General features: G+C 39.1%; 1 protein-coding gene across 8 annotated transcripts in view; it reads right to left on the reverse strand.

The window, feature by feature from the left end:
* Window positions 1-27,222, reverse strand: part of Asator (tau-tubulin kinase asator) — a 160,431-nt gene that overhangs the window by 93,672 nt on the left and 39,537 nt on the right. For 7 of the 8 annotated variants that reach the window (XM_043213621.2, XM_043213620.2, XM_070282318.1 and 4 more), the window contains exon 3: window positions 3,983-4,348. In XM_043213621.2, the coding sequence (XP_043069556.1) occupies window positions 3,983-4,348 (366 nt within the window). Of the gene's footprint in view, window positions 1-3,982; window positions 4,349-27,222 lie in introns of those variants that run through there. The other variant, XM_070282317.1, reaches the window with a different exon arrangement.

The raw sequence follows: 27,222 nt of genomic DNA on the forward strand, positions 1-27,222 counted from the left end.
AGGATGTCAATTCCAATAAATAAAAAGTATTAAAGCGACGCCGAATAAATCCATGCTGATATGGAAAAATTATCGAAAAGCAAAGGTGTTGCAAGGGAGGGGTGAATAATTTTTCCAAGTGATTCCAAATAATTTTGGAATTATCGACAATTTAGAGATGCCTTTGTAGTTGGCAGCATCAGACTTTTCCCCTTTTTTGTGGAAGGGAATTATAAATAATATCTTCTTTATACGAGAAAAAATCTAGGTTTCCAAAGATAAGTTGAAAAGTCTATGTAGATTTTTGCATAGTGCCCAAGGACAATATTTTAGCACACAGCCTTGCACTCTATCGAGTAAGATAGAAAGTCCAAGAGAAACACTCCTTATCGAATCACCGATACATAGAATTAGTGGTCAATTTCGTAAATTTCGCTCAGTTAGCCGTTCGAAATCCTAGGAAGGCAAACTGGAAGGCTTACAAAATCAAACTAGATGACTAGAAACTAGACTAGAAAATCAAAAGGTGGCTTATAGAGGCACGCCAAGGCATTCAATAGGGTTTGTCTCAAAAGCAGATCGGGCAGTATCAAGTCAAAGAAACCACCATGGTGGTTGCCAACACTTGCGCGGACCTTAAGTAGTATAACAAGAAATTGCGTAGAGAAAAGAGGAATGCCTTGACCAAGTTTTGCACAAGCACCCAGGGGACTTCGAAGGCCTCCCGCCTTAGGAAGGCCCTCACAACCCCTGCACCCAATGTAGGATTAAAACCTCGGATGGTAGTTGGACCACGTCCAGCAAAGAAATCCTAGGACTCTCACAAGCGCACATTTCCCAGGGTGTTTTCAGGTGATAACAATCCAGAAATCGAGGGGACAGGGAGACTCGAGTCAGCTCGAATAGCTTCTAAGTTAAAGGAATCTCAACTAGGCGATAAAAAGTTTTAAGCCCTTTAAGTTTCTAAGACCGGATGGCATCTTCCCGGCCCAATTAACTAAAGCCGGGACTAATTTGAGGTTATAAATCAGGAAAATCTTCACAGCAAGATTACTGTTCTGAAGATTCAGAACAGGTCGTCTTTCTTCCTCAAGAAAGTGGAAAGTCTCGATCAATCCGAACACCTAATAAAGCAGATCCTGGTAAGCAAGACTGTTAAGGCGACACTAGGAGGAGAATCTATTCAAAGATTCGTCAGGAGAGGCACTTCCCAGGGAGGTGTATTCTCCCCCATTTTCTGAAACGTGGCGGTTTCAAAGTTAACGCCTATGCATATGATGTAGCAATTGCCTTCACTGGGAAATTTCCACGGACTCTGGTCAAGGTAGCCAAGCTATCGGCAATCAGTCTACTTGAGGCGCGCCTATGAAAAAGAACTAAGTATGGACATACCAAGTTGGATTTATGCCGTTTGACGCTTGTGGGACTACTGTGTAGTTACGGACTATCGTATACCCGTCGATTATCCCACCTTAATCCCTCCATTCCATCGAGAAAGGATTGAGCTGCATAAATCCCGGAAAGCACTTAGATCCCCAGCTATTGGCGGATTTTCATCCAACTCTAGGGCTGATGTCAGCCCTTATATTGGGCGAGATCGAGCGATAAACCATTGCAACCATTTTCATACGCTATTGCTCAAGAGACAGAAAGAGGCGAACTGCGAGTTCAAGCGATAAAGCGAGAGAGCCGTTTGCACCCTGTTTTATCGCTTAAACTCGCTCAGAGCGTACGAATGGTGTATTTTGTAATTTAATTACTATTTGTTTTCAAAGCGATATTTATTATTTAATATATTTTATTTTATATAGTGTCAAAAGTCGAAATACACATCCGTGAATAGTTAAAAAACTTTTCTGGGTGGTTTTGCAAGTCATTATTTAAATTGTTGAACTCTCCTTTTTCCTTTCCCAACTTTTTACAAAAAGTTAAGTGTTGCACTTAAAGCAAGAAAATCTTAGTTCGAATACATCACGATCACAATAATAACTTAAAAATAGAACAATGTAGGTCACTTCTCGCAAAGCTCTCACTCTGCCATCTTATCGCTTTGCTCATCACTTTTGGCATCGCTTCGCTTGCCGCGCGTACTCTGACATAAGCCTAGGACAGTGATTGACTGTCGAATATCTTTCAACGCGATGGCATCATGTGCCACTGGCCGGCTAGAGTATCGGTACCACATTACGATACTGTAGGAGCTGCTGTGTTGTAGAGGAGGAGGAGACGGTCACACACCTTCTGTTCAAGTGGATATGGGTGGCCAGCTACAGGTATCCCCGCCTCAATCTATGCTAACCTAACCATGGTAACCTGCTAAGGTGACATTTATATCGGTGCATGCCAAAATATCGGACCAATCAAATGTATCGATTAGGCTATTAGGTTTGAGATCTGAATTCCGTAAGGCTGATATTTTTGCCACGCAAGGATCATCTGGGATTGAAAAGGGAAATGCTGTGGTATCATCCGGATCAGATACAAATCATAAGTAATATTAGCTGAACTAACGGATTTTGAACATGGTTAATTTTACCTAGGGACATGTCAATCATGCCCGCGGCGAAGTCGTGGTGCGTGATAAAGATGGTGAGTTATCAACCACTTTGGATCTGGGATATTAATGTCACTTAGAGCTACATGTTGGCCACAATCGGACAAAAGATTAAATAGCGTACAAATGATGAGGTAGATATGAATAGGTAATAAAGATTTACCTGACAAAATGATTTTAACACAAATAAATTTAATATCACCATAATCTTGTGCTTTTACCTCTTCAGACGCAAGGTTAGAGTCTACCTAAATGACGACTCCTCCCCCTTTTGCAGAATCGATAACCTCTAAAAGTGGTGTACTTAGAAAAACTTTAAAAGCAAGAACTATCAGAATATAGTTTAGGGACTTAACTACGTCCCACTGACCAAAAATTTCGTAAAAGATGTCGATATATTTTGTACATCTTCAATATATTTTAAATTTTGTATTTTATATACCGTCAAAGATATTTGTGCTAATTATTTATACTCCAATTAAGACCATACAAACGAAAAAGGACGCGAATGTAAATACCAAGTGTAATTGCAACATTAGATTTTCAATTTCAACAATGGCTGAATGGTTTAATTGGCGCATTGTTAAAAGTGAATGGCTCAATGTCATTAAAAAAGTTTAAAAAAAAGGGTACAAAAAGAAGACAGGAAAGCCGGATCCACGTAGTATATAAGTCGGAACGGCCATATAACTGATTGATCGGAAATGCTGTAACTTTGTTGTTTTTTGAGTTAGAGACTTCGGATTTTGCATGAGTGCTATTTTTAGCAAAATACGACATACCAAATTTCATAAGGATCGGCCAACTAAATCCTATAGCTGTCATATAACTGCTAAAAATACCAACTTTGGTATTTTTGAAGATAGAAGCTTAGTTGTAGCTTTACTGTAATAAATTGGTTATATTATGATATTCTCATAAGGATCGAGCAACTATATACGAAGTTTCCGGTTTTAGCTGCAAAGGTATATCAACTTCGGCCTCGCCCGAAGTTAGCTTTAAGGTAAAAAGGTAAGTTAAATACTGGTTGGAAGGGATGAGTTCCGGCACTAACCATACAGCATATAGACTACCCATTTCATATGTACATCGATATAGTCGCAAATATGAATACAGGCCCCATCAGTCCCCAGACCGAGATCTTACTCTCTTTCTTACGCTCATCTTTCGTTCATCTTACGCTCATATTCTCATTGAATGCTTTCTGTTTTTCAGTCTCTATTCAGCATACAACAGTATACACTGTTTTTAGTTAAAATACGTACGATTGTCCCTTGCAAAGTTGGAAAATTGCGCAATTATATTCAGTAAATGTATTATATTTTATTTGATTGACGATTGTAAGTTTAATTGTAGTACAAATTAAAATAGGAGAATAATTAGGAGAAAAAATAAATAAATATGCAAATTTTCTTTTACAAATTACAATTTGCAAAAAAAGTAGCTTACCGGTTTTATATCACGATGAAGGAAACCTACAGAATGTATCGATTCAATGGCTTTTAAAATTTGTAAGCCTAACCTAAGAGTTGTACTGAGAGAAAAAGCTCCGCGGGGCTGAGCTCGACGGAGCTCAGCTAAATTTTTTCCTTGCAGTTGCATCACAACGTAGTTGAATCGATCATTACGACCGCATCCTATAAAACGGCACACGTGTTCCTTTCCTTGTAATTTTTTTAAAACTGCCACTTCCATTTTTAGCACCTGTTTTGGCTGCCGAGCAGATTCTACCTTTAAAGCCACCTGCTCGCGAGTAATAAGGTCTTGACCTTCATAAATTTCTCCAAAGCCACCACCTCCGATTTTTCGCATGACCTAAAATTAAAAAATATGATTTTATTAAGATTATCATACACATATGTATAATTACATAATTTATACTTGATGTATAAACTTAGTTTTAGTAAGCTCTTCTTGCACAACAAGTGTCTTTTTATACTTTATCTAAAAAAAAATATTTTAAAATGTTTTTTTTTATTTTGTTTATTTTTATACAGAGGGTATTAAAATTTTAGTCAAAAGTGTGCAACGCAGTGAAGGAATCATCTCCGACCCTATAAAGACTGTAAGAATAGATTGTAACTATTCTGACTGTAAGATAGAAGACTGATCAAGAATAGATCAGGATCACCCCCTGAGTTGATATAAGCATGTCCGTCTGTCCGTCTGTCTGTTTCTACGAAATCTAGTCTCTCAGTTTTAAAGCTTTAGAGCAGTGGTGCTCATCCCATTGCTCTCGCTGCTCATTTGTTTTTGCAAATGCTCATGCCTACCGAGTTGTGTGCGACTGCTCACGCCATAAGACTCGTTCCTCACGCCATAAGCATCGTTGGTCCCAGCATAAGCAAAGGGCAATTACAAAAACAATTTTTCGTGTTTTCCCTATTCTCCTCAATCGTACTAATCCGAATGAATTTTGTTGTTGGAGTTCCGATACTTCTTATGTGTGTGCAAAAGAGATGGAGATATTGCCTTCTCACGAGGCAGGTCTCTTGCCTACACTGAGATTTAGCTGGACTGCACTTATTAGCGAGCAAGCGAGGCGAGCGGTTGATGCTTATTTTGATCTGAAAAATGACTGAGAATTTTGAGACCATTTTCTTTGCACAAAATTTTAAATGCGAATTGCAATGCGTAATTTGCAAAAAGGTTTTGATTGGGGATAAGAAATACAATTTTGAGCGACATTTCCGATTATGCCATAGGGCGGATGTCGTGAATGGATTGATTCCAGACCACAAAGCCATTATTCAAAAATTTTACAGCGATGATGCAGAAGAAATACTTTGACATATAGAAAATAATGTTGAAGAAATATCCATGCAGCAACAAAAAATTATTTTAACTGAGGACATTAATAGTAAAGCGGCAATAAAAGCATCGTATGTAGCCAGCTTAGCCATTGCCAAACATTGTAAGCCCTTTTGCGATGGCCCTTTTATTAAAAAGGTATGCCTAGAAATGTTAGGTTGTTTTGGGGAAATTGGTGATCAGACAGCCAAAATAATCGATACCGTGTCATTGTCCAGAGCTACTGTAACACGTAGAGTTGAAAATTTAAACACATATTTAAATTCTTTCTTAAGGGAAAAGTTAAAGTAGTGTTCTTATTTTTCTATTGCGTTAGATGAGTCTTGCGACAATTGCGACATCAGTCAATTAATATTAGCAACCCGAATGGTCGCCGATAACTTCAATGTTACTGAAGAAATTTTTGGACTAATTCCACTTCTAGAAAATACACGTGGAATTGATATTTATAATGCGGTATCAGAAAAATTAACGTTAGCCAAAGAAATAAAAAAATTAGCATCCGTATGCACAGATGGTGCTCCTGCTATGTTGGGAAAAAACAATGGGTTTATAGGGAAATTGGTTAAAAATGACATAAAGGTACCATCTTTTCATTGTGCCATTCATCAGGAGTCCTTGTGCTGCAAATGGACAAGTAACATACACACTATGAATGTGGTTATTAAAATTATTAATAAGTTGCGTGGTGGACACAATTCATTAAACCACCGTAAACTTAAATTATTTCTTGAAGAGTGCGAGACCCAATATAAGGACCTGCTTTTGTTCACGGAGGTGAGATGGCTAAGTCGTGGAAAATGCCTTAAGCGCTTTTTTGAGCTTAGAAAGGAGTTGGTTGAGTTCTTGGAACAGAACATGCAAGCTTCGAATTTTTAAGCGAAATAAAATCACAATACTTCAACATCAGTCTTGGATTTTTAACAGACTTAACTTCTCACCTTAACAATTTGAACTGCAACCTTCAAGGTCAAAATAGGCATATTTTTCAGTTAATGGGTTCCATTGAAGGGTTTTTGAAAAAAATCGATGTATTTTTATTTGACTTACAACCCAGTAAGTTAAGTAGTTTTCCTTCATTAAAATTAGTTTTTGACGAATTTTATATTATTTCTTATGATTTTACTGAATTTAATAACCATATTAATTTTTTAAAACTTAATTTTGAAAAACGTTTTATGGACTTTGATGATATTAAAAATAGTATGGATATTTTTTATAACCCCATGAATTGCAAAATACTAGATCAAAATCCTGCGTTTCAATTGGAGTTGTGTGATATGCAATCCGATTATGAACTAAGGGCATGCAATTTAACAGGGCTTGATTTTTGGAAATGTGAAGGTGTCAAAAAATACACGTCTCTGCGTAGTAACATATTGCGAATATGTATTCTATGTTTGGGAGTACGTATGTTTGTGAAAGCGCATTTTCCACTCTTAAGTTAATAAAAAATAATCATAGAAACCGATTAACTAATAGCAATTTGGAGGCCCTTTTAAAATTATCTACAACTAAAATTAATATAAATATTGATGAGTTTTTAAATTTAGTTTAATTTTTAAACAAGAATTAATTATTTTTTATTATTATAATTTTTTTTTTATTTTATTATTAATTTTTTTTTTTTTGTCCTATTTTTTTTATTTAATACCTATTTTTTTTTTTTAAAGCTACCTATTAATAATATAATAACTATAATAAAAAAAAACTACACATTTCTTTTCTCTCAGTGAACTTCTTGAAACACACCGACTTTTTCGTTCTATGTGTGCGTGTGATTTCGTTCATATGTATTGTTTCATGCTCTGCCGTAAGGCAGTTTTGGGCACCACTGCTTTAGAGTTAAGGCGTTGCCCGCACCTTTCTTTCCTTTACTCGAAGTATATAAGTACGAATGGCGGGAATCGCCCGACTATATCTTATAGCTGCCATATGACTCATTTATTGGAAAAACTATAACTTTAGTGTTTTTAGAGTTAGAGAGTATGAATGATTTCGGATAAATGATATTTTTGGCAAAATAAAATTACGCACCAAATTTTATAAGGATATATTCTCATTTTATAAGAATATATTCTATAGCTGCTATATAACTGAACAATCGGAAATAACCCAACTTTCGTGTATTTTGAAGGCAGGAATGGGTATTTTGGTATTTGGCAAAAATACCAACTTTGGTTACTAACTTTTAAATGTATAAGGCGCACGTATTATTTCAAGATTCGTGGGTCCGCGCTGATGTTCAAGACAATTTGGTTACCCAGTTTTTGGCTAGAGAACATTTTCGTCCAGGAACATCGGCCTAGTAGCGTAAATTAGCGTTGTCCGTAATTCAATACTTATGACTTAAGGTATTTAATTTTATGTTCGATGGTAACCAGCTTGTAGCTCTGAGTGACTTTAATATTGCAGAACTAATATTGTTATTAATATTCTTAATAATAACTTAATATTAACAGAACTTTAATATTGTTCTAATGTCGATAACTCCCCATTTTTTATCACTTATCACCCACCACGACTTCTCCGCGGGCATGATTGATATGTCCCTAGGTAAGGTTTCTCAGGATCCGAAGCAGTTTTATAACTTTGTAAACACTAAACGTAAGCATGTATATTTTCCTCCACTGCTTTCGTTTAAAAATTCATGTGCGACTTCTTGTCAAGCCGATCTATTCGCAAAATTTTTTCATACAACTTACTGTCTGCCTTAAATGACAGATCAACTTTACGCATATAACAGCAAATCTTATTTTTTCAATCAGCGATTAAGAGCTCTCGGCGACCCGGCTCTACTGACCGCTGAAACCCAAAGGGCACGATCTTGCTCACCCGCTCTGCTCACTCGACTCCCGCGTCATGGAGCTCGCAGTGTAAAATTCCCCCTCCAATATCAAAAAAAAATTTCATACCCACAACAAGCAGTGCTACAATTTCTGCAACCACAGCGGCAATCACTGCAATTCAAAGAACCGCGACGTCAACGACTACAGCGAGTGCAAAAGCAAAGACTTCGGAAAGTACCAAAGCGTCCCCGGCCACACAGACTGAAATAGATCGCTACATCCAAATTACGCGCAAGCTTAGTCCGCAAAGTAATCCGGCAGGCAATAAAACAAAAAATAGCCGCGTCGGAACTGGAGTTCTAATTAGAGAACGCATTAAACACCATTTTTACAAAAGGTTTGCAACAAACTTCTTGCAGGGCACATCAGATACAAATTCAGTCAAGCAACGGAAGCCTTTCCATCGCAGCCGTTTACCTTTCTTGCCTTCCTTGTTTCTCAATCTCGGAAGGACAATTTATGGGGATCGGGGAAGAATTTGGGGATCGTTTTATAGCCGCAGGAGACTACAACAAAACCTCTTAAAGGTCGAGCTCGAGCCAGAAAGCAGGTCGCTGAAGAAGAACGAAGTCCACCCAATCTACAACCTGCAATATCTTTTGCATCGGAAAATCACTGTTGAAGAGCCACATAAACGCAACGGTCCAGTGCAATGCACTAATTGCCAAGAGTATGGACACACCAGGTCATACTGTGTAGTCTGTGTAGTCTGCGGGGACGCCCACAACTCCGCTCACAGCACTAAAAACAAGGACAGTACCGTGAAGAAATGTGGAAACTGTGGAGGCAACCACACGCCAAACTATAGAGGATGTATGGTGTATGAGGAATGGAAATTCCATTTCAGCCTAAGCGCTCAACAGGCGCTAGAACAGCCACACAGCAAAACGGAAACTATGATGCTTACCCTCCAAAAAAGTATGATGGAGCTTATGTCATTCAGGAAAACGACCATGCAAACACTTGTTCAAGACCAGAACATGGTGATACAGCTACTCGTAGCACAACAGTCTAAATAATCTATGCAGGTTCTACCAATATCAATCTGGAACGCCTACGTTGTCTCACGGCATAAAGTAGAATTGTCACAATTCTTGACCGAAAACCATATTGACGTTATGTTACTGGTGGAAACGCATCTTACAAGCAAATGCAACTTTTAAATAAGAGGCTATACAATCTTCCACACTTCGGGCACATCGCCGCTTTCTGCAAAGAGCGGACGAATAGAAGCGACTGGTGTCTCAGATGCGTAAAGCCAGGACACAAAGTAGCTTCCTGCACGAATGTGGCGGAGTGCTTCCTCTGTTCAGCTGAAAACAAGGCAGAGCGTGCCCACATAGCTGGCAGCAAGAGATGCTCTCTCGTTAATCCAAAGTTTTTATCCGGGCCAATATGGGCAAGTTCTGGCTTTACAACTGCTACCCGCGCCTAACTCTGCAGCAGTTCACCCACACCCTAGACGAGATAGTCCAGGACGCGAGGTACAGATAAAAGGTGGTGATCGCAGGCGATTTAACACCTGGGCGGAGGAATGGTGCTCATCGCGCACCAACGCCAGGGGTCGCACCCTCAAGGAGACCTTTGCGACTCTCGACGTAGTCTTGCTTAACACTGGCTCCCAGAACACACTTAGCAGAGCGGGGTACGGGTCAATCGTGGAGCTTACCTTCTGCAAAGGCGGACTGTTCTGGAAGTCAAAGTGGTCCCTCAGTGAGAAATACACTGCGAGCGACCACAAAATGGTCTGCGACATCGAGGACAGCACGGTTGCCTTTACAAGGATGAAACCACCAAGAACATCTGAGTAACATTTTTAAAAAATCCAAAATTTTTTTTTTCGCTTAACAAATTTTTTAGTGTTTTAAAAATAATATACCCTAAGATGCTGTTTACTTTTTCTCTATTAATAACTTTGTGACTTTTTTTTCGTAAAAATTTTAACTATTTTTCTATCTTTCACCTTTTGGCAAAAAATCCATGTATCGCAAAATCCTACGTTTGTCGATAGCTGTTGATGTATGGAAAACTAACAAAACTTAATTTTTTAGACAAGACGCCATCGCCGCAAGCACGTTAGACCCTGCTGGTCCGGGGTCCGTGGTGCTGGTGAGGCGATGAGCTGCCCGCCTGTCAACAGGTGTCCGGGAGTAAGCGCCTCGCCGTCGCTTGGGTCCTGACTCAGAGCTCCCAGGGGTCGTGAGTTCAAGACGGCCCCGACTCCAATGACGACGGTCTGCAGCTCCTCCGCGGTCAGTCTGGCGTTCCCTACCGCTCGTAGGAGTAGGTGTTTTGCAGACTTCACACCTGCCTCCCATAGTCCGCCCATGTACGGAGCCCGCGGCGGTATGAACGCAAATAAGCATCCGTTTCTTGATGCGTATTGCGTGACCACGTCGACCTCGTCCTCGATTCTCCGACGAAGGTCTGCGAAGTGGCAACTACCTCCGACGAAGTTCGTCGCGTTGTCGCAGTGCACGATCTGCGGACATCCTCGGCGCCCAACGAACCTTTGAAAAGCCAACAAAAAGGAATCAGTTGAAAGGTCGGAAACTACTTTTAAATGAACTGCCTTGGACGCAAATCAAACAAATAAGGCAATTTCAATGTCGTATCAATAGGGCCACACAAATCAACACCACATATGGAGAATAGGCGGAGAGCACGAATTCTATCTAACGGTAAATCCCCCATGATTTGAGTCTCGGACGTAGCTCTGAACAAATTGAGAGCGTTTTGTCAACAATACTGAAAACTTGGCATCGTACGATATAGGAGCATTAGCTAGTCGCCTCCCAACCCGCAACAACGAAAAGGTAAGCCCAGCCTCCAGCCGTGTAGAAAGGGATTTAGCTTTTGTTGACTAGGGCTAACACTTAAATTTTTCCGGATCTTTTCTATTTCATCTTGATACTCGTGCTCTTGGACTATTTCGACTATTTTCTTAAAGGCTTCATTGTATTCGACAGGTGAGGGTCGAATATAATATCAGAATACAATATCAGAATTCACTACTAATTTCTTCGATTTCCTTATAAAGCGGAACATATAAACGTACACTTGCAGCAGTTTTAGGTGAGAGGAATAACCTTCTATCACTTCCAATAAATCTGAGGTAGATACGATTGTGGTTAATCCGACCCCATTCTATTTCGCTTCCATCTGTAGAAGTTCTGGTGACGGATCAAACCTGGGGCTCGTCGGCCACTTATCTTCCGGTTCCTTTAAAAACGATGGACCTGTAAACCAGATCGATTCTACAGTCTCCTTTACGTCTCCACCTCTGGACACTTTATCTGCCGGGTTCTGTTTAGTTGGTACATCTGACCACTTTTGAATTTCAGCTACTCTATTTGATACGAACGTTGACAACGACGATGGATGGGAACGAATACAATGAAGAGTTACTTCTGAATCCGACCAAATCGGAACTTTTTTTAGAGGCTTTATCTTGCGGCAGAGATCTGCGAGAAGGTGAGCGGCACATAACTCAAGACGGGGGAGCGTCTTTGTCATTAGCGGCGCTACTTTGGACTTTGCCGTCAACAATGAAACTTTAATACCTTCTGCAGATTCGCAACGAATATAGACGCAGGCTCCGTAGGCTCTCATCGATGCGTCAGAAAAGGCATGAATTTGAATCGGTGACATCGGCTCGGTAAACACGAATCTCGATATTGAGATGTCCTCTAATTGCGACAAGGCAATTTGTATTTTGTTCCACGCTGTTTCTAAGTGCAGTGGAATTGACTCATCCCAATCTAGCTTATTAAGCCAAAGTATCTGCAATAGGATCTTTCCTTTTATAAGTATAAGGCTTAATAGGCCAAGGGGGTCAAACAACTTCGATGTCACCGAAAGGATGTTCCGCTTGGTCGCACTTTGACCCATGACTGAAGCATCGATTTAAAATTTAAATAAATCTTCTTTAGGAACCCAAGCCATTCCTAATGCTTTAGTCAGTTCTGAGTCCGAAAGTGTTATTGGCTTAACCGAGCTCTCGGATGCTTCAGGCGAGTGTAAAAACCACTTGCTCAATTCAAACCCAGCGTTTTGAAGAACCTGAGTTACTTCAGACTTAATTGTCTTTAGCTCCTCAATGCCACCAGCACCAGTTAACATGTCGTCGACGTATAAGTCGGACCCAATAACTCGAGCTGGAGGGAATGTATTTTTCACAGATTCACTTAACCTCTTCAAACACCTTATGGCTAGGAATGGGGCTGGTGCAGTGCCATATGTAACGGTGTTGAGCTTGCACAGTTTTAAGGACTCTGATGGGTCTTTCCTCCACACTATAAACTGGTACCGCCTATCGGCTTCATTTACCATTATTTGGCGATACATCTTTTTTATGTCGGCTATCAGAGCGAATCTGTTCAGCCGGAACCTAAGAAGAATTGAATACAACTCTTCCTAGATGGTAGGACCAACCATCAACAAATCGTTAAGACACTTATGTGTTGATGTCTTACAAGACGCATAAAACACGACTCGTAATTTGGTCGATGTGCTTTGAGTCCGTAAGAAACACTGATGGGGTATGACGTAGTGTGGAGTAGCAAGAACATCGTTGCTTGTAGGGGACATATGACCTAAGGATTCGTATTCTTTCATAAATTCCACATACATTTTATTTAATTTCGGATTTCGAGATAATCTTCTCTCGTACAGACATTCTCTCGTATGTACATTTGGTGGTGGTAACGTCAAGTTATTTTCGGTCACAGTAAATCGGTGCAGAAGTTTGTGGTGCGATCTTGCACAAATTTGACACCTAGTCGATTTACACTTCGTAACCGTGTGACCTTTTTGCAGACAACTTAAACATAATGAGGCTGACTTGACAAACTCAAACCCTTTGAATTACAGCAAGGCGAGCGAACGGACTACACTGGGCAAGACTATGGTCTTGTGCGTTGCACTAACTGGAAGCTTGTTTATTGGAAGCGGAGCAAGCCAACGAACTCCTATTGTGCTGCTTCCCGAACCCAATTTACTCCGGTTTTGGCTTGCCAGTCTCTTCAGCGGACAGGTGCTGGTACCTACGATTTAATATTTTTTCGAAATCGGACCACAGCGGCAATTCCTCATAATCCAGTGACTCTTCCCATTTTTCTCTGGTCACTGGATCTACTCTACTCAAAACTAAGTGAATGATCATTGAGTTTGCAATTTTAGTGTCATCTCCTATGGATAATAGTGACCCATAGATCGATGACACTGTGGCGATGAGACCTCTCAACGACGACGCAGACGGCTGGGAAACTTTCGGAAGGCTGAATAATTTGCTTATTTGGTTCGCAAAGATGAAACATTCGTTATCGTAAACTCTTTTCAGACTAGCAATAGCTTTGTCATAATTACTCTCGGTGACTTGAAATGCCTTGATAGTTCCTAAGGCTTCACCAGAGAGGCAAGAAATTAAATGGTTACATTTCTCGATAACTGGAAAGTTCACATCCTTGTCTACTAATGTCTCAAAGAGACTCGTGAAATTTTTAAACTCCGAATAGTTTCCACTAAATTTTGGCAATGCCAAACTGGGAAGTCGAGCTCGAGTTGGGGCTGCAGAAATTGCAGTAGCTAGTGGGGACTCTTCAGCTAACGTAAAGGCATTTAATAATGACATCACCCTTGCCTTAGTTGTTATATCTAATTCTTCCAACTCGGCTCCAAATTCATCTTCCTCATCTAATTACTTGATCTGGTCTTGCAACTCATTTGCCTTAAATATTGTCTCATTTAAAACCTGAAGCCTGCACTCTAGCTCGGTCTTCACTAAAGGAACTGACCCAGCTTCCAAACGTTCCTCTAACCGGCGAATGCTTTTTACCCTGACATTTAATCTTCTTCTTAATTCATCAAGAGTCGTGGATTTTAGTTTCTGTTTATTACTTTCCATTTGAAAATTTATTTATTTTTTAATAAACAGACGACGATAAAGAATTTAAAATTTATTGTTTTTTATTTTTAAATAAAATTTTTTAATTTATTTGTTAATTAATAAAAATAAAAATTTTTGACTAATATAAAAATTATTTATTTTAATTATTTGATTAATAAATTAAATTCAATAACGAAAACGAACGAAAAAAGATATTTAATTTAATATCTAGCGAAAACGAAAAATAATTAGTGATGTGGATATGTATTTATGTTTTGTTAATTATTTTAACTAAAACATTCAAATTTTCAGCTCTACTAATTTCATATGTATCTATTGCGGCGAAGCGGGGCGAATTCGCACAAGAGCGAATATGAGCTTTCGCTCTCGCTCCGCCCTAAGCTATCTTAGAGTAAATTTAGAAACTAACAACTACAAATACAATTCAACTATAAACTATAATTCAAATTTTCGACAACTTCAATACAATAGCAAAACAATTAACAACGCTTATTTCCTGGGCCGGCGTAGAGCCGACAGGTTCTCTTGCTGCACTTGGCACTGCGTAGGTCTGCGTCGGGAAAAGGTGATCTACAATCGCTCTCATTGTGGCGGCTGCTTTTGGAGCTAACGGCTTTGCCTGCTTCGCTTTCTTTTTCAGGTCGGAAAAGCTCTCGGTCCAGATGGCATCCCAGACAGCGCGATTAAACTGGCGATGACCGGTCCGGATCGGTTCGCCAGGGTGTTAAACGGATGTTTACGTGAAGGCTTATTCCCTAGAAGGTGGAAAATCCAAAGCCAGGCAAGCCGCCAAAGGCTCCGACGTCCTTAAGGCCAGTTTGCCTCATTGACCATGCCGGCAAAGCCCTAGAGCGCTGCATATGCCGGAGGCTCCAGGAGGCTGTAAACTGCGAGGAAATTCTCTTCCCATTACTATACGGGTTCAGGGAATACCATTCCACGGTCGATGCAATTTCCCTGATAAGGAGGATCGTAGCCAAGGCAATCGAGGGGACCAGATGGGCGGCCGGAAGCAAGGAGTACTGCCTGATCACCACTCTGGACATCAAGAACGCCTTCAATACAGCCCACCACATGACGGAGGCCGTCCTGATCTCTAGCGGCATTACCGCAGGAGACAGGGACTTAAGCGGCACTTTATTGTTAGCTCTTGTAAGTTTTTGTTAACAAACGATTAAAAAAAAAAAAAACAATCTACCGCACAGATTATCCAGATGGGAAAGTCCTCGGCGGAACTGAAGTTCTAATCAGAGAACGCATGAAACACCATTTTCACAAAAGGTTTGCAACAACTTCTAGCAGTCCACATCGATCCAAGTTCAGTCAAGCAACGGAAGCCTTTCAACTGCTGCCGTTTACCGTCCTCCTCGTTTCTGAATCTCGAAAGGACAATTTATGGACTTCTACAATTCAATTGGGGCCAATCTGGACGTATGGCTCACAGCTGTGGGGGAACGCGAGCAGCAGCAACAAAGACATCATACAAAAAACAAAAAAACACAATCAAAAATCTTGAAAACTATCACTGGGGACCTTGGTATGCTCGCAACGAAAACATCCACCGGGAACTGGGCATCCTCACAGTGAAAGATGAAATCCAGAAGCAAAAAGAGTTCTACAAAGAAAAACTGTCTTCACACCCAAATTTTCTCCCAACCCAGCCATCAATTTTTAAGGCCGTCTAACTCAGTATCAGTCAAAATGACTGTTAGTTAAGTTGAAAATATAAGATTTGATACACCTCTTACACGCGATAGAGAAGATTCAAGAAATAAAAGCAACTTCTTAAAAAAAAACAACATTTTGCAACACCTTATCCATTCTATCATTTCTCCAATTCAGCATAGTTTCAATAAGCGTCGCTCCACCATTACTTATTTATTAGAGTTGACATCATTTGTCATAGATGGCTTCCAAAAAGAATTTCAAAGTGGTGTTATTTACATAATGTTACGAACTGTTTTTCTGCTTCCCGCTCGCAACAATTTGCCGCGGCTAGCTCACAGAGTTTGTGGGTCTGTTCCACCGAATTTATAGTTCGACGTGATTGTCCAAGCCCAGAAATAATACAAATAGCATACAACTTTACAAAGTGTTTGTTCAGAGGCTTTTCCCAAAATACAATAGCTTCATCTCAATACCAGGTTCCGCTCCGTATTCTTGCTGCTCCTAATGGCTCCGCGCGGTTCCGTCGTCGGCGCCTTCTGTTGGTCGTTACGGGTGTCCCAGTCGCTGCCGCTGCTCCGTTCCCGCTGTTACTCTTCGTGCTGCGTTGCTTTCCCTAACCGTCGCCCTTTCGCTGGCCACACGCGGGGTTTCCTCCCTCTTGCCCCCTTGGATTGACTGCGAGCCTGGATTGGAAGTTGGCCGCGTACTTTCGCACCTCCACTACTCCAGCGGGTCTGGATTGGGAGTTGCGTAATATTCACATATATAGAAATACATATATTGACATATTATGTTTCTTTATGTAATTTGAAGCCTTGGTCATAAACCATAAATGACCGAATTTCCAAACGCTCGCTGTGCCTTAGCCGCACGCCAAAACTGCATATGCAGAATAAATGTAATACAAGCAAACCACTTATATGTGCGTAAACCTCCGCTTAAGCGATCATAGCTATATACCTAAGAATATATAACCATCTCTCCGCTGCCGCTGTTGGCAGCGCAGCTACGAGACCTAGACTTTCCAACTCCTAGAAATATTGTAAAAGAGAAGAACCTCTTGGGAGCTTAGATCAATATAATAGAACCTAATCAATAATAAAGATTCCAAAGAATATTCATACAAATGACTAGAAGACCTGGAAGACTAGACTTATTACATGGTGACCGTGACAGCGATGGACAAAGAATATTGTCCATCCAAGGACTAGGACCCAGGAGCACATGGGAAAAAATACATGCCGAAAACTAGAAAAACTCTACAAAAAATACTTGCGAAAAACATTTTTTTTTTTTTTTTTGTGTAAAAGGTGTATATTTATTTAACATTAACGGGTATACTGCTACCTTTGTGGCAGCTTGAACAGGTTGTAATTTACAGGGGAATATCAATAAGTAGGTATAAATGATTATACATTAATTCTATATCTAATTATTTCTATTATCTATATATAATTCTATATTATTTTAATTTTAAATTTTTTAACTACAACGGCTATATGAATCTTAAAGGAAGGTCATGTGGATGGTGGAATACCCTTGCAGAGGGTATTATAATTTTGTCCAAAAGTGTGCAACGCAGTGAAGGAGACATCTCCGATCCAATAAAGTATATATATTCTTGATCAGGATCACCTCCTGAGTTGATATGAGCATGTCCTTCTGTACGTCTGTCTGTCCGTCTGTCTGTTTCTACGCAAACTAGTCTCTCAGTTTTAAAGCTATCGACTTGAAACTTTGCACACACCCTTCTTTTCTTTGCACGCAGTATATAAGTCGGAACGGTCAGGATCGGCTGACTATATCCTATAGCTGCCATATAACTGATTGATCGGAAATGGTATAACTTTGGTGTTTTTTGAGTTTTTGAGGAGTTCAAATTTCAAATGAAAGCTATATTTGGCAAAATAATGCAATATTGCCAAATTTTATAAGGATCGGCCGACTATATCCTATAGCTGCCATGTAACTTAACGATCGGAAATGACCCAACTTTCGTTTTTTTTAAGATAGAAAGCTGGAACTTGGTACAGATTATATTTTTGGTCAGTCAATCCGACCTTCCAAATTAAATCACGATCGGCTGACTATATCTTATAGCTGCCATATTCGGAACGATCGGAAATGGGTTTTGGTAGAAATACCCACTTTGGTATTTTTGAAGATAGAAGTTTGGGATTTTTTTTAGATTTTGTATTATAATTAATTGGGTTATATTATCATATTCTTATAAGGATCGGCTATATCCGATGTTTGCGATATATATCCGGTTTTAACTGCAAGGGTATATCAACTTTGTTTTAATCTGAATGTATACGTATTATATCGCCTATCTTTGGGATTTTCAGATCTTGTTCTATATAACTAGTTCTTATGAACCAGGGGGCATTACAAATCAATCTGACAATCTTATTTTGCGCTACTCGTATTTTTTTCAGGTTTGACTTAGACGCTATGCCGTAGACTTGTAATGCATATTTCCAGATTGGGCTGAGAATAGATTTGTAGATCCTAACTTTGTTGGAAAGTGAACGCTTATTTCTTGGTGATAATAGCCAGGCCATACTTGCTGCCTTTGAAAGCACGGCCTGCTTGATCATCGTTGTGTGTCTCTGGAAATTAAGTCCTCTATCCAAAATCACACCAAGGTACTTGTAGTAGGCCTCGTGACGAAGCACAGGGCCAAGCATGGAGATGCCTGGGCAGTTTTTTGGCCTTGTGGAGAATGTGACACAAGCACATTTGCTGCAGTTGATGCCTATGCTCCAATCTTTAGTCCACTTTTCAAAACGAGTCACGTACTCGTGCAGGCCAAAGGTTGAGATTTCTATGCTTGGACTTCTGACCATAACAGCAGTGTCGTCAGCGTACGTTGCGATCAGCATGTTACCATCGTCGACTTCGGTACAGGCCCAGGAGTCTGGCATATCTGATGTGTATAGAGAGTAAAGCGTCGGACCTAGTACACTACTTTGGGGTACACCGGCTGAGATTGGGCGTTTTGACGACTTTTCTCCATCGACAACCACACTGAATTTTCTCTCCGATAAGAAGCTCTGAACGAGGAGAAAGAGCTGAGGCGTTTAAAGGTTTTTCAGCTTGCTTAAAAGACCATCGTGCCATACCCTATCAAAAGCTAGTTGAATGTCCATGAACACAGCAACTGCATACATTTTGTTTTCCATGGTTTCCAGAGCGAAATTGAACCACGCGATGTAGCTGTTCAGGTGTGCCATGACTCTTTCGATCATTTTACCCAATGCAGGTAAGAGACTAATTAGCCTGTATGCATCTACCTCAGTGGGTTGCTTTCCAGGCTTGGGTATCATCGTGATTATAGCATTCTTCCATGCTCTCGGGTAATGACTCAGCCTTAGGATGCTGTTAAACAATAGCACTAAGAATAGTAGTGCCTTGATGGGAAAAATTTTCAGCGTTTTGTTGTCTAGAAGGTCCTCTCCTGGCGTTTTTTTGTTTTTGAGCTTTCCGATCTGTGCCTTGACTTCTTCCAGGGTTACAGGTTTGCAGGTTTGCAGGTTTGCGATTTTCCATCGGAGGTAGATCTAGCGGCTTAAATCTGTTTTCCAGATTATCAGCAAATATATCCGCCTTCTGCTGACTTGACCTACACCAACCGCCAGCGGGATTTCTGAGTGGAGCCTTTGGGATGACCTGTCTCTTAAATCGACTTGTGATTTTCCATAAGGAGTAATTGGTAGATGCATCTGGACTCGCATTTTCCAACATCTGGTCTCTATGGTCTTGCTTTTTCTTGGTCAGGACTTTGCTTAGCCGGTTTGACAGTCTTTTATAAACCTTGTGGAAGCGAATATCTCCTGTTCTTGTGAATTGTCGACGGACTCTTCTTCTAAGCCGTATGCTATTGCTGCTATTGTGATTCGAAAGGTGACTTTGGTTCGGGATAGCAGCTGTCGCAGCAGTGTGTATATTTTTCATGAAGGGTGCCACCGCAGCTTCAAGATCGTCTGGATGGTTGATGACCGCGTTGAGGTTAATGCTTCTGTCCAGGGACTCCTTAAACTTTTCAACAGAGGAGTCGGGCGGGAGTATTGATTTCTTTTTGGCCTTGCATTGCGGTCTTTGGCTTAGCGTTGCGACGATGGCCAAATGATCCGAGGACAGCTCGTATTTCATTTCGATTGCAAGTTTGTTGAGTGGTACCCCATTTACGATGAAAAAGTCCAGAGCGGTTGGTGTGAGCCTGGTATTTGAAGAATAAAAAGTTGGTTCCCCAGTAGCTAGCACTTGACTTGAGCTTGAAACTATGGCCTCTTGGAGACGCTTTCCCCGGCAACAGGACCTTAAATTTCCCCACCATTGATGCTTGGCATTAAAGTCACCTCCAGCTAAAAATTTTAAAACTACTAGCCTAGAGAGACTAGTAGCTGGTCAAAACCGTGTTTTTTCCAAGGCTCGCTGGGCGGAAGATACATGGAAGCTATTTTAAGTAGGCCTCCATTTGTTTGAATATCAACGCAAGTCTGTAAGTCTAGTTAAGTCTGTTCTCGTCGTGGGCTCACACTGCGTATGGATAATGCCGGTCTTGATAAGGATAGCAGAGTCGTCTTTTGCGGTATTGCAAGGGTGATTGGCAAAGTGTTGGTCATAACCAGGAATGTAAAAGTTAAGACCGGGACGCATGTGTGTCTCGGTAATGAGCATTATATCTATTGAGCTATCAATAAGGAAAAGACGAAGTTCTTTATTTTTCTGTACTATACCTCTTGCATTCCATAATCCGATTTTTATTTTTGACAATGTCATTTCCTAGAAATTAAAATCTGAACCAGGTTGCGAAAAGCCTTGTTCGACTCTATCGTTTCCATGACTAATTTGAACAGTTGATCCAGCCTAGTGTTTATATCGACGATTGACTTTTCCAGAGTAGACAAACTCCTGTTGGGGTTGCGGTCGCCTCCTGGTATATGTCTGCATAAGAAACGCGCTTTCTGGTAGCTGACATGGAGAATAGTTGTCCGTGTCGGCTTTCGTTGGTCCTGGTGTTTGTTGGGTTGCTTAGCCTTACTCCAGATTTAAGTTTCCTGCTTAGTTCCATCCTAACTTTGCAGCCTTTAAAACCTGCAGGGTGATTTTCACCGCAGTTTGCACACAAACATTGGTTGTTCATGATTGCCTCGCACGATTTGGAGTTAGGATGATTTTGATGATCCCCGGCACAATTCCCACACACAAGCTTTATGAAGCAGCAATTTTGAGTGTGCCCAAAATTTTGGCATTTAATTTATACATTGTACGAGGTCCTTGTTTCGGGTAGCCTTTTACACTGTTACTCTGTGGCTCCCGATTTGCTTAATTTTAAGCGACTCGGCGACAATCGTTATTGATTGACAAAAAATAGATTTTGCCTATCATCAACATTAACGTCGGCCGTAGAGCTGCGACTGCCTGGCTTTCTTGGACAGTAGATATTCACAACCTCGAAACCTTTGTCCGTGAAGCAACGTTTGATTTCCTCCTTTGGAACTGTGGAATGTATGTTCCTTAGCACCTGCTTAAATGGGTTGACCTCACGGAGTTGATGATGCCAAAACTCGCAATTTAAAGCAGTCAGGTTACGAACCACCTTGCGGAATGACTCTGCACCGTCAGTGTATATGCGAGTAATTCCGAATTTAGATGTACGAATCTTATAACTACTTGCTGCAATAATTTCATAAAGAGTTCGTTCCAGAGTGAGGATGTCAGTGACCTTTGGAATATATATGGGTGGAGGTTTTTGGCTTGAAATTTGCGCTTGGCCAATAGGATCATTCGTCTCCTCATTTGTCTCCATCTCCTCAATTGCGTTCGTTTCTTTAGCCAAAGATGCGAATCGGTTGTTGCGCAGTCCATTGGACGTCGAAGGAAATTTTAATTTTGGGATTATTTACATTTCCCTTAGTCTTCTTTACGTCATCTCTGTCTTTACCGCAGCTTGGAGGGTTTCGTTTGCTGCTGCGAGAGGTACTTGTTGCTTGTCTGCACCCCCTGCAAACGAGCACCCCATAGCGGGTAATATCGGGAGATTGTTGGTTTCTAAAGGCAGAGACCTTCCTGCTGAAGAAACTGGGCTGCTATGTGAAGAAGCTGCGACGGTGTACGTGGTGGTACCAGAACTGGCACTCGTAGTTGTAACGGTTTTGCAGAGCTAGATTTAACAGCGTCTGAGATTCGTTGACCAAGGGAGTCCAATTGCCGTTGAGCCAAGTCTCTTGCAAGATTGGCTCTAAGTTCCGCTGGAGATTGGCCAGCGATTTTCTTCATCTTATCAAATCCGGGCAGCTCTTTCTGAAGAGGCGGATAAGAAGGTGTGTTGTCATCCATTTATTAAATAACTATAGTTTTCGATTACGAAAATTATAGAAATCAAATTCAAAATCTTCAAAAGCCTTTTATTTCTTATGTCTCGCTGGGCAGTGGAAGCGCAAGCGAGAGACAAGACCGAGCCCAGTGGGCAAATTCGTACACAGCGCTTGCACTATGCTCGAGTGGTAAATAGGTCGGACTCGGTACACTCGGCGCACAACAATAAGCACAACAATAAGCACAACAGAAGAAGTTGAGGATCACTCTGTGGTTGCTAATTAGGAGCTTAACACGACCGTAAAATACAAGTGCACAAACTCAAGACGCGACAAAAAAAAAAAAAAGACAACGAGGAAAAAAAGAATCTGAGTGAGTGAAGTGCAGTGATGGGTAAACGCGGAGGTGTACAAAACAAAATTAAAAAAAAGAGAGTTGCACACCTCAAATGGTTTCTACACTCGTAAACAAGTACATGTCAACAAGGCTAGAGTTACAAGCTGAACATGACTTACTAAAATCAAAATGAACAAAAAAAAATACCCAAACGATCTGACACTCACTCAGCCCTCACATATAAACAAACTGAGCAACGAATAATTAAACCTCCAAGCAACTACAGAGAAGACCAGAGCAAAAAAGAAGACCGACAGCGCTTCCTAGAGCGCACTCCGTTATTTTAGCCATGCACCTGTGAAGCCAGCACCGGTGCCCCATCAAAGGACAACAGCCTGCAGTCAGCACCAGCCCCGCCTGGAGCGCACATCATATTTTTTTTTTACCCCATGCACTGCGTTACCTATTTTTTTTATATTGCACTGCGATGCACATGTTTTTTTTATATAATATAAACAATAATTGTACATTGAGTAATATTAATGTTGCCCAATTAACGTGTGGCCTAAAAACCATACAAAACTAGGCAGGTTTCTTTATGTTAAAAAATAATATAGGAAAGAGGAAAAAAAAAAATTTTAAAAATATGTCCAAATAAAGCTATTTTTATACAGAGAAATTTTTCAAAGAAGGAATTCAAAAGAAATTAAAAATAAATGAGCCAAAGTAGATGAAAAATAATAAAAAATTAAATTACACAATTAAATTGAGAAAAAAAACATATTAGCATATGCAAAGAACATATGTTCTGCAAAGAAATAAAAAAAAATATTGATAATATGTATATCCATATAGAGACATATTAAATACTATATTAAAGAACAAAATTTATTTTTAAGGTACATTTTTAATTTATTTTAAAAATGTTAGTTTCTTGCGTAAAAATTGTATCCTTTTTGTGGTAATAAATTAAACATCTATTTTTTTTCAAAAAATACAACATTTAACTATTAAAAAAAGTTTAAAAAAATTTTTAAATCGGTTTATAATTACGCGCTTAGGAATTTTTAAGAGCAAAAAGTCCCGACCGTTTTTTTTAAAATAAATCAAGATTTTGAGGTTATTAGACAAATTTCAAACACGGTTTTATACTATATTCGACCTAATGAACAATTCCTACTAGGTCTCTTCAAAAGTTGCAATTCACTGTCGCACTGTGTAATATATTGTCAGATTTAGACAACAGCATTGTAGAAGTAAAACCTACCGCAATGGTTGACGAAACGATTGCCCAAAGGGCATACATTAGGGAAATATCGAATGCCATCCCAGAATTTAATGGGCAAAGGTTACACCTTCAAAGATTCATAACAGCTTTGAGGTTAGTTAACCTAACGAAAGGCACATTCGAAGCTTTGGCTGTATAAGTAATTAAATCCAAAATAGTTGGATCAACTTTGTACAGAGTCCAAAATGAAACAACTATAGAATCAATAATTAAAAAGCTGCAAGATACTATAGTCGGACAAACGTCCGACGTAGTTAAAGCTAAAATGTCAAAAACGAGCCAGAAAGGCCAAACGGCAGAAAAATTTACAACCGAGATAGACAATCTACGGAAGCTCCTAGAAGCTTCGTATATTGATGAAGGTCTATCGGCCGAGCACGGTGCCAAATTCAGCACCAAGGAAGCCATTTCCACAATGGTTAAAAATTGTAAGCATGGCGGCCTTAAAACAATATTGAAAACAGGCAATTTCGCAAGAATGAATGAAGCCGTCACCAGACGCCTTTAGGTACACAACAGTAAGAAGCACCAAACTTCACACTTTAAATCTCTCATACAATGCAGTACTGAAATGACAGTCAATGCCAATTCCATTGATACACCCATATTATACACCCATTGAGGAAATAACTATCGCGGTAATAATTACAAAAATTATTATCGTGGTAGAGGTAATAATCGAGGTAACTATCACAATACCGGATATTACCAAAATAATCAAAATAGCCAAAATAATGGTTACTACAGAAACAATAATAACCATAACAACAATAACTACAGAAACAACTACCGTGGTGGAAACAATCGTGGCGGATACAGCCGTGGTGAAAACCACAATAATAATGGCAATAATAGCCACAACCGTAACAATAACGTCAGGGTAGTCCATACAGATTCGGAAAACTCCCAGACGCCTTTAGGTACACAACAGTAAGAAGCACCAAAGTTCACACTATAAATTTCAGTCAAAGTACATTTGTTAGTTTCATAAACGTAGCAATAGGAAAATAATTAGTTTTTCTATTAGATACAGGTACAAAAATATCCATATTAATGAAAAATTTCGATATTTTTCAGAACATCAAAGATAATCACATAATAAACATACAGGTTATAAGTCAAGAAGTTACCAAATCAAAAGGTTTAACTTCTATTGAAATTCAAACTTCTAAATGCATAATTCCACATGATTTCCATATCGTAAATTTGCAATTCGTTATTCCAAGTGATGGAATACTAGGAATCGATTTTATCAAAAGATACAAGAGCACTTCAGCACTTTTATTAATGAAAAATTTCGATATTTTTCAGAACATCAAAGATAATCACATAATAAACATACAGGTTATAAGTCAAGAAGTTACCAAATCAAAAGGTTTAACTTCTATTGAAATTCAAACTTCTAAATGCATAATTCCACATGATTTCCATATCGTAAATTTGCAATTCGTTATTCCAAGTGATGGAATACTAGGAATCGATTTTATCAAAAGATACAAGAGCACTTCAGAACAAGAACTAGCAGCTATTCATTGGGCAATAACACATTTCAGACCATATATTTATGGTAGATATTTTTTTTACAAATGGAACCCTTGACTTAGGTCAGTTCTTCCAAAGGCTTGAAAAGCAGACCGGTATTCACAAAATCTGCCAACTCAAAGTGGCACCGTGGAAAAATATCTTTGAACATGTTTCAATTGATAATTTTAACTAGAAAGAAAAGCTAACTTCGGGCGGAAACGAAGTTTATATACCCTTGCAGTTAAAACCGGATATATATCGCAAACGTCGGATAAAGTTGGCCGATCCTTATGATTACATCATAATAAAACCAATAAACTAAAATAAAAAATCTAAAAAAATGTCCCAAGCTTCTATCTTCAAAAATACAAAAGTTGATATTTCTACCAAATACCATTTCCGAACGTTCAGTTATATAGCAGCTATAAGATATAGTCAGCCGATCCTAATGAAATTCGGTAGGATGGATCAACTGGCCAAAAATATAATCTGTACTAAGTTCCAGCTTTCTATCTTCAAAAACACGAAAGTTGGGTCATTTTCTAATATGCCACTGTGTTTTAGCTAACCCATGTTTTAGATGTTGTTTTATGAAATATTTCTTAAAGCCGTTTTTGTTGATTTCTTAAAAATATAATTAAAATTATATATTTTTTTAAATAGGCTCCATTAAAGATTCCAAGAGTTTCTGATACCAGATGGCTGTCAATTGAACGAGCTGTATTTTAGATCAGTGGACCGAGCTGAAATTACATTTTTCTTTACAATCCACAAGTTGTCACAAGGCAAAACTTTTGCATGAATTATATTGCAATGATGACAACTTGTTATATTTGATATTTTTAAAACCTATATTGATAGATATGCAAGCCCTAAATAAGTTGTTTTAAAGTAATCATGTTAATTCTACAAAATTGTTGGACAATTTAATACTTTGCATTAATTCCTTGAAGTCTAAAATAATTCCTCCTAATGTTCAAATAGATATTTTAGTAGATGATTTTGAAAGCGTGGTGGAACATGATTTAGTCTTAGGCTACGAATTTGAGAAGAAAGTCAAAGAAGGTTTATTTAAATCCAGTGAATAAACAATTTGCAGAAATCGCATAAATTTCGCCATTAAATTAATTACGCAATTAAGAGAACGGTAACTATATAATATGGTTAATTATCTATTAAGTTTACTTTAATCTGCTTTTAGATTGCCAGACAACTTTAATGTTCTAAAGAAATGAATCATTTTCTCTGTCGATAAGATACTGCGGACGAACAAACCAGACGTTATTGAGGTAGTAAAAAACTTCAATGTAAAAATGTTGAAGCTATTAGGTTGTGTTATGAGAAAATTAATTTTGTAAAATGGGAAAATACGACTAACACAGTTAAGTTTTGGACAGAAGTTTTAGAGTTCAGAGATGCCGGAGGAGTCAATACATTCGCACCGTTGGCACACTTCGCACTCAAAATTATGAGTCTTCCTTGGTCGAACGCAGAGGTAGAACGCGTATTAAGCCAAGTGCAGATGGTAAAAAATAAAATGAGAAATATAATGCATTTGAAAACTTTAAATGCTATTTTAGCCATAAGGTAGGCTACATTAATAACTAAAATTCTAAAATTTATACTAACAAAATGAATGTTCATTTACAGATATGGACTCAAAAGAAGTGGGATGTGTTGTTTCAACTACACATTACCAACAAAATATTTAAAAATGGTATCAGAATCTGATAAATATAAAGATTCGGTCGAGGACACCATTGATATTGACAACATTTCTGCATTATTTTAATTAAAACAATTTAAAAACAAGAAAGGAAAGCTAACTTCGGGCGGAGCCGAAGTTTATATACCCTTGCAGTTAAAACCGGATATATATCGCAAACATCGGATATAGTTGGCTGATCCTTATGAATACATCATAAAAAAACCAATTAACTAAAATAATAAATCTAAAAAAAGTCCCAAGCTTCTATCTTCA

This window comes from Drosophila bipectinata, chromosome 4, assembly GCF_030179905.1.
Source record: "Drosophila bipectinata strain 14024-0381.07 chromosome 4, DbipHiC1v2, whole genome shotgun sequence".
NCBI lineage: Eukaryota > Metazoa > Arthropoda > Insecta > Diptera > Drosophilidae > Drosophila > Drosophila bipectinata.